Genomic DNA, 12,276 nt, shown 5'->3' with positions numbered 1-12,276 from the left:
CGAGGCAAATTAGTCATATCATAAGAACTAGTTAATCATGGTAATTTTTAAGAAATCATTCGCTAATGTGATTGATTTTTGACATTCGATTAAAAAAGGAACTGCAAGAATGTTAAGAAACTTGCAAACCTCAAATTGAGTACCATTTCCGAAAATGAGACGTTAAAATTGAATGCTTTAATTATGTATTTAGAAAGAACGCAGAACGACTTAATGGAGTATTGAAGACCTAGGGAGATGAAATGTTTAAGGAATCAAACTATGTAATTATGCCTAACTAAAAATAAAAATCTGCATTATAATCGTTGAAGATATTTGGTTTAAGATTTTTTATGTTTAACTCAATTACTATAACTTTAATAATCTAACAAGTCTGTTTCGACACTTTTCGAAAGAATGAATAAGCTTTAATTCAAAGTGCTTATGAGTGAAACTCATGCTGAGACAAATTATTAAATTCATTAGAATAGAAATAGATAAACACGAGAATTCCAATTATATTTTCTAAGTATATTCACACATTAAAGTACTTAGAATATATTAATGCAGACATTAACCTTGAATCATGTATAATAAATATTTCAACATATCTATGACATCATTAAAATTACGACGGGGTCAAAGTAACCAACAGATATCTAATGCGTGAAAGATCACACGGTCCTGTGGCGCAATGGATAACGCGTCTGACTACGGATCAGAAGATTCCAGGTTCGACTCCTGGCAGGATCGGAGTAAACAATTTTTTTTGTTTTTTATTGATATAAATAAATATTATATAAATATGAAACATCTTAAAATTTACAAATTAATTACAAATTTATTTTAGTCGGCACATTTGAAAATTGAAATTACAAAAAAAAAAATAGTAAAATTAAGAAAAAAATTTTCCTCGCCCAACGTGGGGCTCGAACCCACGACCCTGAGATTAAGAGTCTCATGCTCTACCGACTGAGCTAGCCGGGCATGTGAAGCGCCGTTGTCAAAGCGCAACAAATGCTTCCAATGGGCAAGCAGGCGAACTATATAAACAAAATTTATGCTATGAATAGATAAATCTATGTAAAGGCAAATTTAGTGAATGGTTTTATTCTTGTTCTATCAATCAACTGTTATTATGAAATACATGAAATACCGGAAATATTTCTATGCTTCGCTTGATAACAAATGCTTTTGTGTGGGGCATTGTGATTGTCACTTCTATTTTGGTTACATAAATATTTGTTACACATATGAAATGAGCCAACTTTAACTGGGCATAAACAAATTTAATTCAACTTCCAATGCTTTTGTATAATGAGCCTTTAGGAAATACAAATCTTGAGACTTAAAAAATAAAGTCGAAATTACCAATATAAAATAAGAAATTCTGGAGAAATTTAATGAAATTTGCTTAAACAATATTAATTTATTATTTCTCAATTAAGTTGTTAACATTTAAGATATGGATCTGCGACCCATTTCTGAAACAAATCTCACCTAGATTCATTATTGAACAAGATACTAAAGACATATATGTATATGTAAATCAAGGTCCACCATGTGGCATTAAGAATTGTTAAAACAATTGATCAAGAGAGTCAATCTAATAAAAGATTACGCCATAACAACTGTGAATTGATATACCAACTTTTTTCTTGAAGTTAAAGGATACAATTTTTACAATATTCAGGAGGTTTTATAATTTTAGTTTGTGTTTAAAATGTTACGTTTTATATACAAATTTATATGTATATTTCTAACACACAACGGATAATAAACAATGTGAGGCGGTGGTCAGAAACTCGAAAATTTTCATTATAATTTAATATAATTGTTTTGTTTGCATTTGAAACTGAAAATAAAAATTTTTTTTAAATATTCATAACTTTAAAAATGCCACTAAGTAGACCTTTCTTAAAAATTGGACCTACATATGTATATGTAAAAGGTATTTGAGTTTAAAGTCGTCATTCTGTTTCGTGACGCATCTTAAAAATTCTGTAAAATCATAAAGACTGAGGATATTTTTGCTCAAATTTGAATATATTCTCAAATACTTTCGTTTCTTGAACATTCACGATCACGTTCTCCTCTTTATCAAAAAACCTTGTGATAGTACAATGAAGTTCATCTTTCGAAAAATGTGTAAACAAAAATTTAGATTACCTACTCCAAAAATGTTCTTTTATAGGTAAAAATCCTTATTTGCTAAGGTTTATGTAAGCAATTACTTATAAAATAAGCAATTTTAAAGAAACTTTACAAAACGTAATAATTTGTTTGTCAATGAAAATCAAGTTACTCAAACGTTGGCAGCTACTTTGCTCATATGTTAACTGGTCTTAACATTTAGTTAACAGATAACATAACTACTTAACTACTTAAAACCTATTACTAATGGCAAATCTTAGAACTAGGCAACCAAAAAGAAAAATTGAATTCATTCACAAAATGAGAAAAATAGTATAAATAGTAGGTAAATGTTTGGAGAGATCAAGGTCCAATGGAAAGGGCGATGATGCCCATGTTAAAAATTTTATTACATTCATTTTTGTGTTTTTGTGTGTTCTCATGCTCTAAAAGAATACATTTCCCAAATATGTATCTGTATCTGTATTTGTATACATCATCCAAGCATAGAAAAATGGTTATTCATAATCATTTGTTACGCTTAATTGTTGTCTTTGCGGTTTACCTCATGGCTGCTTTTGTGAGTTGACCGCAAATTGTTTTTAAATTCATTTCTCAGTTGTCTCAGTTGAGCCCGGTGGTTTGCCTCCCATTCCATCTCTCTCTCTCTCTCTCTCTCTCTTTTTACATGTGTCCATTGGTTTTGCTCCCCATCTCTTTCACTCTGGCGGCAAATTACAAAAGCCAAATGGGTAGTCTGAGAATTTTTGATTATTGTCATTATCGAACCAAGAAGTTGAAGTTGAGTTCAGTTGAGAAATCATTTAGAAAGATATTTTGTGTGTCGAAATAGATTTCCCACCATCATCATCCTCATCATCATCATGAACAACAAGAGCAACATCATCGTCAATGCCGTGAAATATGTGAGCCCGACCATTTGGTTGTTTATTTTTGTTGAAATTTAAATCCGCACGCGTTTGCCTTTTGCTTTTGCCACTTTTATTATCCTTTGCTGCCACTTTTTTATGAGTTAAGCCAGACGCGGCTTATCTATGTGACAATGCGGCTGGTAGGCGCACCAGAAACCAGCAACCAGGCACCAGGATTGCCAAACGCAAATCTGAAGAGAACAGGAGGACGATGAAGAGGGGAGTGTGAGTAGCAAAAAAAAGGAAGGCGACACGACGAATGTGTGTTTGGCTGGCTGGCTGGGTGCCTTTATTGTCAAGCCTACAACCCAAACTCAATTCCAACCCAACGCAGGGTAGCGCACAATCGACAACCCAACACAGTCTGCCGCTTCATTCATAAATAAATTAAATAAAAATATTTTTTCAAGCCTCAAGCCATGCAACAATAACAAATAAAGCGAGTGGTTGGGAGTTGAGAATGAAAACAAGAAAGAAATATAGGGAACAAATTAAATCAGGAGGCCACCGACCTATTCTACACACTCTATTCAACATTTTCCAGTTCAATTTAGTTGCTTTCCGTGAAAAAGTTTCTACAGGATATGACTTATTATCTCGAAACCTTGTTAAGAATTTGTGTTAACAGATCCTAACATGTGAAAGTAATCAATGCTTAACATGGTTAAGTGATTAATTCTTTAACTTTAGCTGAAGGTCAATAGATCAAGGACTCTCAGGTACAAGTTACTATATATAGATCCAGCCAAAAATCCCTAGAACAATGTTCGAATGTTCGGTAAAATTTATATTGATTTTTAGATAGTTTTCATTTCTAACATTTAATTTAAAAAATTTGATTTCAAATACTTTGAGAAAGTGTTAAAAACCTAAAGCAAATCATTTTTGTGAAATGGACAAATTAATGTTTTAAACTTCATAATCTTAATATGTAATGTGTTTATTTCTTTTACAATACTTACAAATAAGTACATTACATTTATATTTATGTCGAATTTACTAGGAATATATACAAGAAAATAAATATAATCAAATGAAGTATTTTGGTTATTGCAATATAATTTTAACTTAATTTTATGACAAGCACTCAAAAACTTGGTATTAATATTAAATGGCTTCATTTTTTTGAAAAGGATATAAATAAGCATTTTGTCATTTAACTAGTGTGGAAATTGTGTTCTTATTTACATATGGAGTATAAGTCTTTAAATATTCCACATTATATACATATATATAATTGAAAAAGAATCAGATGGGATCAGAATCAGATGGGAGCGAATCACTACGAAGAAGTCAATCAACTTTAATTTTTAAAAGACATACATATAAAGAAATCAAATATAAAATGCAATTCTAAACGAAGTGAAGATCGTAACGAGAAAGTAATGAATTTATTTAGCAGTTTGATTTGACTGGGAAAATTTTGAAGGAGTACCTTCAACTATACCGTTATAAAAGTTAGACTGGGCGACCAATAAAGTTAGCTCGCCTGCAGGTTGTCTGCGAAAGTTAACCCTCTACTTTCACAGACAACGCCGATAACTTAAAATCTGTTCAAAATATTTACTCTTTACTTGAATCATGAATCAAACTTAAGTGAAAAATAAAACCCAACGAGTGCGATATATCTAGATACCAAAACTTAAGAAACTCATATGGTAGATACACCCTCAATGTTAATACTATTCTTCGAAAGGCATTGCAAAAGTCTTTGTAAAACCAATATACACTATATACACTTGAAAGTGTATACAAAAAAAAATGTAACCAACGGCAAGAAATCTGCATAATGAAGCGTAATACGCAAATGGTGTGGAGTTGTGATTGGACTCGCAGAGAAAAAGGGGCACAAAGATGAGGAGAGGAAGTTGGCATACATATGTATATGTATATGTATGGTATATGGGATATGAGTGCAGGGTTTAATAGCGTTGAAGTGCGGTTTACGCTTGACAGGTTCACAAGCAAATGATTTAAGGTAAACAGCTTAATTATGCAAGCTAAATTAGAATTTACTAAAGGAATTAGTGCAAGTGTTTGGAGATCAACAAATTAGTGCCTGGAATTCCCTCTCAACTTTAGGCTAAAATAAACTTCAAGTTATCCAACTGCACTTCATTTGGCATCGATATTCCTAGACCCTCGCACCAGATGGACTTTCAGCATCGTACTCCTCCATAAAGTTATTGAACGATTTGTGGCATTCAGTTCAAAGCTCAAAAGTAACAACCCTAAATATCCAATATATATATATATAAATTCTCAATTTCTTTGCTAGTCTCGCCTGGCCATTTGGCACGCCTCTTTGGCAACACATTTGCTTGGTTTAGGGGGATTGGTGGTTGGGGGTTTGGCATCGGTGTTAAAAGTTAAAATAAATCAAACAGCCATAAATTTGGTTGCTTTTTGGCAATATGGGAAATTCGATACGTTCATCAAATGTAAAAGGGTTCAAGCGATGCGTTTGCTATCTATCAATAAATGTCTCTATATATTTCTATATACGCACACACAGACAGACAGAGAGAAAGAGAACGAGAGATTCCGCCTTCCCCTCTTTCATATATTTTATCAAGAGCAGACGATGAGGCACATCATCCGTCGGTCTGGTTTCCTCTTTTCCTGCCTCTGTACAAATTTAGCACACTTGTCAAGCCCAGCACATGAAAAAAAAACAAAGAAGGAAAAACAAAATCCACAAAAAAAGGAGTAAGCTTCGGCTATTTATGCCGACATTCGTATACTCTTTGGCCTTCAAATTGAATATAAAGTTTCGCCTTAAAAAATCTGAAACAATATTTACTCGATTACCTAATCGATAAGCAGATTTTATCTGTTGACTCCACTCTTTCAAAAATACAAATTATACCAAATAAACAACTAGGAAATAATTCTTTTACATAAGAATATAAGAAACAAATATGTACTTTTGTAAACTAATACAACAGTAATTTATAAACTATTGTTTTCAATAATAAGTCATAATCTTAAAAAAAAAAACAAACTAAGATTTAAACACTTACCAAGACTCACTTAAATAAATATGGTATTCGTCTGCGAAGCTGTAAGAGCGAATAAAAGTAAATGATTAGTAAGATTGAACAAGGATTTTGATAGTAAAAATTCTTGTTAGTTTAATATAAAAATAAAAAAAATAAATTGAGTTTTGTAAAATAAACGCATAGAGGTAATCGGTCGGTTATATTATTTCTTCAAACTTTTTAAAAAATTGTATTTTTTTAACAAACTTCTTTACATAGTTTAACCTCTATGCCTTTGGCACCTATTGTTCATATATTTGAATAGATTATTTCATAAAGTGTAATAATCACAGCAAAAATACTTTTGTTTTCTTTGTTTGCGTTCGCCAAATCGATGTATCCTTTTTTTTTTAAAGAGTATGCATAAAGCCAAACCCAAAATCGAAATCATCCAAAGTGGAGCAAGTTTATGAAAAATATGGCGCAAAGGGGTTAAATGACGTATGCATTGCAGCTATTTCTCTTATTTTGCGGACTTGACTCTTCATTTGCCTGCCGATGTCTTAGTTACCGAAAACCGGAAGCTTCGAATTTATCATAGCCAGTTGTCCTCCAGACAGACATTCAACTCTGTCGGTATTTTATGAGTGGCCAAAAATGTTGGCAAAAAATGTGATCAATAACGCTTAAGTGGACAGAGTACAGGCCTGGGGCACCTTTGGGGCTTAATAAATGTTTAGTCATTTTCAGTTTCCAGTCTGTGGAAAATTGTTTCACAGAAAATTACAAAAAATAAATAAAAAGGCAACAGTTAGGCTTTTTAAAGGGAAAAGGACATAGGCAAATAAGTGTTGACTTTTGACTATGATCTATTCAAACATTGGAAAGCTTCTCCAGACAGGTGTGCATTATAATAATAATATAAATAAAACTTTGCTCTTATCTGTTTAATGAGTTTATAAGACTATCACTGATGGCATGTCAATAAGTCAACAATAGTCAATAAGAAAATTAGTGAAAAAGTGAGAGATGGACTCAAACCAAAAGAACTTAACATTTTTAATCAAAGTATTATGAAATGTTCCGTATAAATATAGCAAAGGAAAACAAAACTTGTTTAATATAATAGACCGTTTTCTTCTTCTTTAATATTTAATTTATTATATCGGAGAATAAAAATTTATAGAAAATACTTTCTAATTCGGCTTTAAGCAAGTCAAGTTTATTGTTAATGATTCTTTTCCAGCGGCAAAGATATTCTATATCCTGTTTTAGATTATTTTTATACATATACATATATAGTTTAAGTTCATTCTATCCAACAAGTTCTCTTTTGAGAACTAAAAAATAGATAAATCTCAAATTAAGGGCTTTTATTTCAAAATATTGGCAAGCTTGCGTTTAATCGATATGTGCTTCAATCGATTAATCATAAAGTATCGATTTGTGATGAGCAACCATGACAGACACATGCATATATATTGGACATATGTATGTACATACATATGTATGTTGTGAATCGTGACTAGTAAAAAAATGTTCATAAAGTAATTGTGATCAATTAAAGTTTTCGCCTTGCTGTTTATTAGTTTTTCAATCATTTTTGGACTTCTTAACAACCTGTGTCTTGTCAACAGATTGGCAAAGTAACTATACATATGTATATTTAATCCGGAGAAACTGTGCACATTTTGAGACATAATATTTCCATTTCAGCAGAATGGCAAAAAGGTGCCACGAAGCCGTCATTGAAATTTCCAGTGAGGAATCGGAACTAGACTCGGTCACTTCAACAGTTATTATACGCAGTAGACGTACTACACGTACAAGGCCAAAGAGGTTCAGTGATTATGACTTGGAAACTTCTGGAGTTGACCTACAGTTGTACAAGAGAAGAGAGGATCCCGATTATACTTCTAGTATTAATCAGAGCAACGAATCTGATGTTGTTTACAGGACAGAACATGTCCTTGTATATTTGGATCTAAGTCAACCCATAGCCAAAGTAACAAAGGAGCCCCTAATGGACCCATTGATGAACGCGAACCAGCAATTGAAAACGAAACTAAAGAAACTCTTGGGTCTCATAGCCCCACGACGCCGACTGTATAATCCAAGAGATGAAGATGAGTTGATAATTCCTGCTCCGAAAATGTTTAACATTCCTATTGCCTCATCAGTGACAGTAAAAACATGGTCAAGGCTTAATCTTCACAATGCTGATCCCGTTTCGCCTGCCAAAATGAAATGGAAACTTTTAGATGACTACATTCAGCGAATTAATGCCTCCAGTTTTGTAAAGTCGCAAATGCCTTCGCATATTTGGCAAGAGTCGAATAATCTAAGCGAGTTGCCACCTCTAAGGAAACGGGATCAGGAATGCCGGCAACACAAAAGATGTTTGCCCTTACTGGAGCAACATCCTTTATTCTACAGCTTCATTGAATCCCTTAGTACAAAAATCTCTGTGAATATGTGTCATCCGTTGGCCATAAACTACCGCATTATGGATTTCAAGCAATCTAAAGGTGATTTGGCTAAAAAACTCTTTAATATGTTCAATCATCAAATCTTTCTATGCGGTCTTCAGCCACAATTAATTTGGCATGGTTCTCAAAATAGCAAAAGTTACCTTATAATTTCAGGTAAAAAACTTGATCGTTCTTATAAGATTATTCTTAGTGAGACTATCGAGGAGCCAGCAGTTCTAGTTAAAATTCTTTTGCATGAAATGTGCCATGTTGCGGCATTTGTTTATAATACAGAAATTGGACATGGAGACCAATGTCACAAGTGGGCATGTGTGGCTAAATATCGGATGCCGGAATTGCCTTTTGTGGCCGAATGTGAAGGCTCAACCTGTAAATATATCTGCTATCTATGTGGTGCCTCTTCTTTGGGTCATCTCATGCAATTCCAAGATATTACAGCGCATTTGCATTGTGCCTATTGTCAATTTGAATTGCTAGTAGAACCCTGGCAGGCCAATAATCCTTGTTTTTTGTCGCATCAAGAAACAGTGATGACTCCATATAAAGAGTTTATTAAAAATAATTACTTAGAGTTTTTAGTTTTGGAGTCTGATTTGGATCTTCAATATCATAATGATAAAATGTTACAATTAAATTTAAAATATATAAAACAAATAGCAAATAATATATTCTAGATTTTTGAACATTTATAAAAAAAAATATGAAAAACTAATCATAATAAAAAAAATAATCAATTTTTTATTTAACAGGTTTTTTAACAAATAGTACTAGTCGCCATTTAAATGTCGTTTCGCAACATTAATGAACTTTTAATCTACTTAACAAAACTACATTTTCAGTTGCCCCTTAACAACACTACATTTCTTTATTATATGTACTTGCTAATGTTTCCCAGGTATAAAACCATAAGACTCATCAATATGGCTTCTAAAAAATTAACTGCAGGAGAAAATTTAACTTTACTTATAGGAAAAGGTTAACAAAATGATGAAGATTTATTTAACTATGGCAAATGAAACTTCGTTATATTTTGGCCAAAGTCAATGACAGCTGATATACTTTATATATATTTCACCATTAGGCCTAAACCCATTGTTAGCCGATTACCTTGGGGTACTTAACAAACACAACGATACACCGAAACCGAGCGATAGAGTAGTGAATAATTTCTGCATTTTCAACATTAGATAGATTACAAGAAACCTTTATAGCATGAACATCAGCTCCACCTCACCTATGAATGGTCTATGTAATTTGTCTGATTAATGCCCATAATTAAATATTTCATTAACTTTGATGGAAGTATAAACTCTAAGTAAATAGGAAATAGTAAGTATGTACACGTACGTTCGGAATTGCCCTTTTGAGGGACAACCACCCCAAAAACTGAGAAAAAAGAAAACAAAAAAACGAATGGGAAGAAAACCACTCCAGTCCAATGAAATATATTGTACGATTGTCTGATTATCAGGGCAACCGCAAAACAATTTAATACTAAAACCCAAACCACATGCTCTGGCACGCGTCCCAGAGTTAACCATCTCATCTCATCCCAAGTCAAATCCCAAAGAGAGAGAGAGAGAAATGGAGAACAACCCACCCAAGCCAAGCACATGCATGATAAATGCACAAAATCTGCAACAAACTGTTGGAAACACGCGCTAACCCAACAAAAGTCATAAAAGAAGACGGGGTAGGGATTCCATTTCAGGGGTATAGAGTTACCATCTGAATCAAAATCCAAAGCCGAGGCCTTCTGACAAATCGCCTATCGAGTTACCTGAATGAAAGATTCACAGATTGCCCTCTTTTGATTGTATGCGAGTTTGAGTTTGGCCCTACAAATTTCTGTGACTTTTCCTGCCAGGTGAAAGTGAGCGCAACATTTTCCCAACCAGAGACAGACACAAACCACAATTACAATAATGAATAATATAATATATGAATATAAATTTCCATCGACAATAACAATGTGTGGAGACAGAGAAAAAAAAAAGGATAATTTCGAAAAACCATTAATGTGGGCCCAATGCACATTAACATTTTGTTGTGACAGGCAGTCAAATGAGTGCCGGACACACATGGTTCTATATGGTTCTGACGGCTGTGGGTATTGGGTACAGGAAGTGCAGGCTGCATTGAAAGGTCCTGCCGAGTCCTGTCAATGGCACTTTGACGTCTGTCGTTGGCCCGTCATTTACATGGAATGCCACAGATCGATGTTTTCCTAGAAACGCTATGACATTTTAGCTATCTATATGAATACAGGGTGAGTTTGGAGCTATGAGAGGTCTGGGAGGTTTCGTTTCATTGAGGTCAACTAAAGAGTTTTTTGATTGTGCTTTAAAAAAAATGAATGCATTTTTCCTAGAAATTGTGTTCTATATATGAAAAATGTTCATTTTATTCAAATTTTTATTTTATTCCAAACTCATATTGCTTATGCTATTCACTTTTGTTTCAAAACGCCCACAAACTTAGGGTTAAAATGGATTTCAATCAATTTTAAAGTATACAACCCTTAATACTATTGATTTGAAACTTAAATATGTAATCCTTCCTGTAATTCTTGTCCTAATATTGAGCAAACAATCCGTTTTTTTTCACCCTTAAAGACCCAGCTTAGTTTTAAATTACTTTAAATTTATAGTTCTCTGTTAATTTCTCAATGAAAACTTTATTACCGAAAGGGTCCCTATTCAAAAAGTATATAATATATTTTATTTAAACTTTTACCAGAGAGGAGAGGGGTTTTGCTATTAATCCTTAAAAAGTTTCTTGATTTTCTATATGACTTTCTTTATTTGTGTCTGGATTTGCGGCATAATTTTATTATATATTGTCCAAATTGGAATTAAGGGTAAGGATATAATACATACATATTTGAGCTAGTCTTACAATTAGATCTCTTACCACTTAAATCCTACCTAATAAGGTGGAAGAAAAGGAATAACTGATACCCATGTAATGAAAAATTGTATTCGATAGACTATTAATAAAAAAATATATAAAAAAATCTATATAAATTGAAATATAGATAACGCAAACTTAAGGTAGAGTAGGTATTTTAATCTGTGTAAAAATATTTATCGAATTTCACAATTAGCATGATAAAAAATTTCTACAAATATCTTGTTCAAAAATTAGCAATTCTCGAATTACGGAAATGAAAAACCTAACTAAGACGTAACCCTAGGCATTTTGCCTACGTATATTGAAATAATTGCATGACAAGAGCTTAGCAACCAAAAAACAATGAGTTTCGAGTCTAATCAAATCAAAGCTGAAGACCACCAGCATTCTGAAACACAACGAATGAACAAAAAAAAAAACGAATTTAATCGTTTGATAGGCTTATGGATTGCCCTAAAGGGCCCAAGCTGAATAGGAGAGAAATACTCCCGAAGTGCGCAATGTGAAATGAGAATTGTTGACATCAAAGCCATTTGCCAGTTAATAAGGCACAATGAGAGCAATCGGAATTGTTATTTATGATGGCATTTGCGGCCCAATAAGACCTAGGTTAATTTAGTAGACGCGTGCCCATCTCTCCCAAAAACATAGATAGATTTACTTTACAAGGAAATATGGATTGGGTTTTGTAAAATGCGTTGCGTTGTGTTCTGTTTCACTTCTTTTTTTTTTAATCCAATTTGCATAAAAAATGACACAAAGCCCACTAAATGCAACCCTTAATAGGTCGCCAAGGGACCTATGATGGGGCGGTTGAGACGAGGATAGCGGCGGTGGCGGTGGCGG

The 12,276-nt window shown here is 33.1% G+C and overlaps 1 protein-coding gene and 2 non-coding genes across 3 annotated transcripts; 2 read left to right on the top strand and 1 right to left on the bottom strand.

Annotated features, from left to right (window-relative positions):
• Nucleotides 1-659: 659 nt before the first annotated feature.
• Trnar-acg lies at nucleotides 660-732 on the top strand. The gene has a single exon. It is a non-coding gene; the product is annotated as a tRNA-Arg (tRNA).
• A 161-nt stretch (nucleotides 733-893) lies between these two features.
• Trnak-cuu lies at nucleotides 894-966 on the bottom strand. Its single transcript has one exon. It is a non-coding gene; the product is annotated as a tRNA-Lys (tRNA).
• A 6,585-nt stretch (nucleotides 967-7,551) lies between these two features.
• Nucleotides 7,552-9,191, top strand: LOC6640878. The gene is made up of 2 exons (XM_002063815.3): nucleotides 7,552-7,671; nucleotides 7,742-9,191. The coding sequence occupies exon 2, from the start codon at nucleotides 7,746-7,748 to the stop codon at nucleotides 9,189-9,191; it is 1,446 nt and encodes a 481-aa protein (XP_002063851.3). The 5' UTR covers nucleotides 7,552-7,671; nucleotides 7,742-7,745.
• The last annotated feature ends 3,085 nt before the right edge of the window (nucleotides 9,192-12,276 follow it).

This window comes from Drosophila willistoni (genome assembly GCF_018902025.1).
Source record: "Drosophila willistoni isolate 14030-0811.24 chromosome 2L unlocalized genomic scaffold, UCI_dwil_1.1 Seg168, whole genome shotgun sequence".
NCBI classification, from domain to species: Eukaryota; Metazoa; Arthropoda; class Insecta; order Diptera; family Drosophilidae; genus Drosophila; species Drosophila willistoni.
The sequence above is the reverse complement of the archived record's forward strand: the minus strand, read 5'-3'. Positions and strand labels throughout refer to the sequence as shown.

Coding starts and splice junctions, on each gene's coding strand:
- LOC6640878 (XM_002063815.3), top strand. CDS start 7,746: ATGGCAAAAAGGTGCCACGAAGCCGTCATTGAAATTTCCAGTGAGGAA.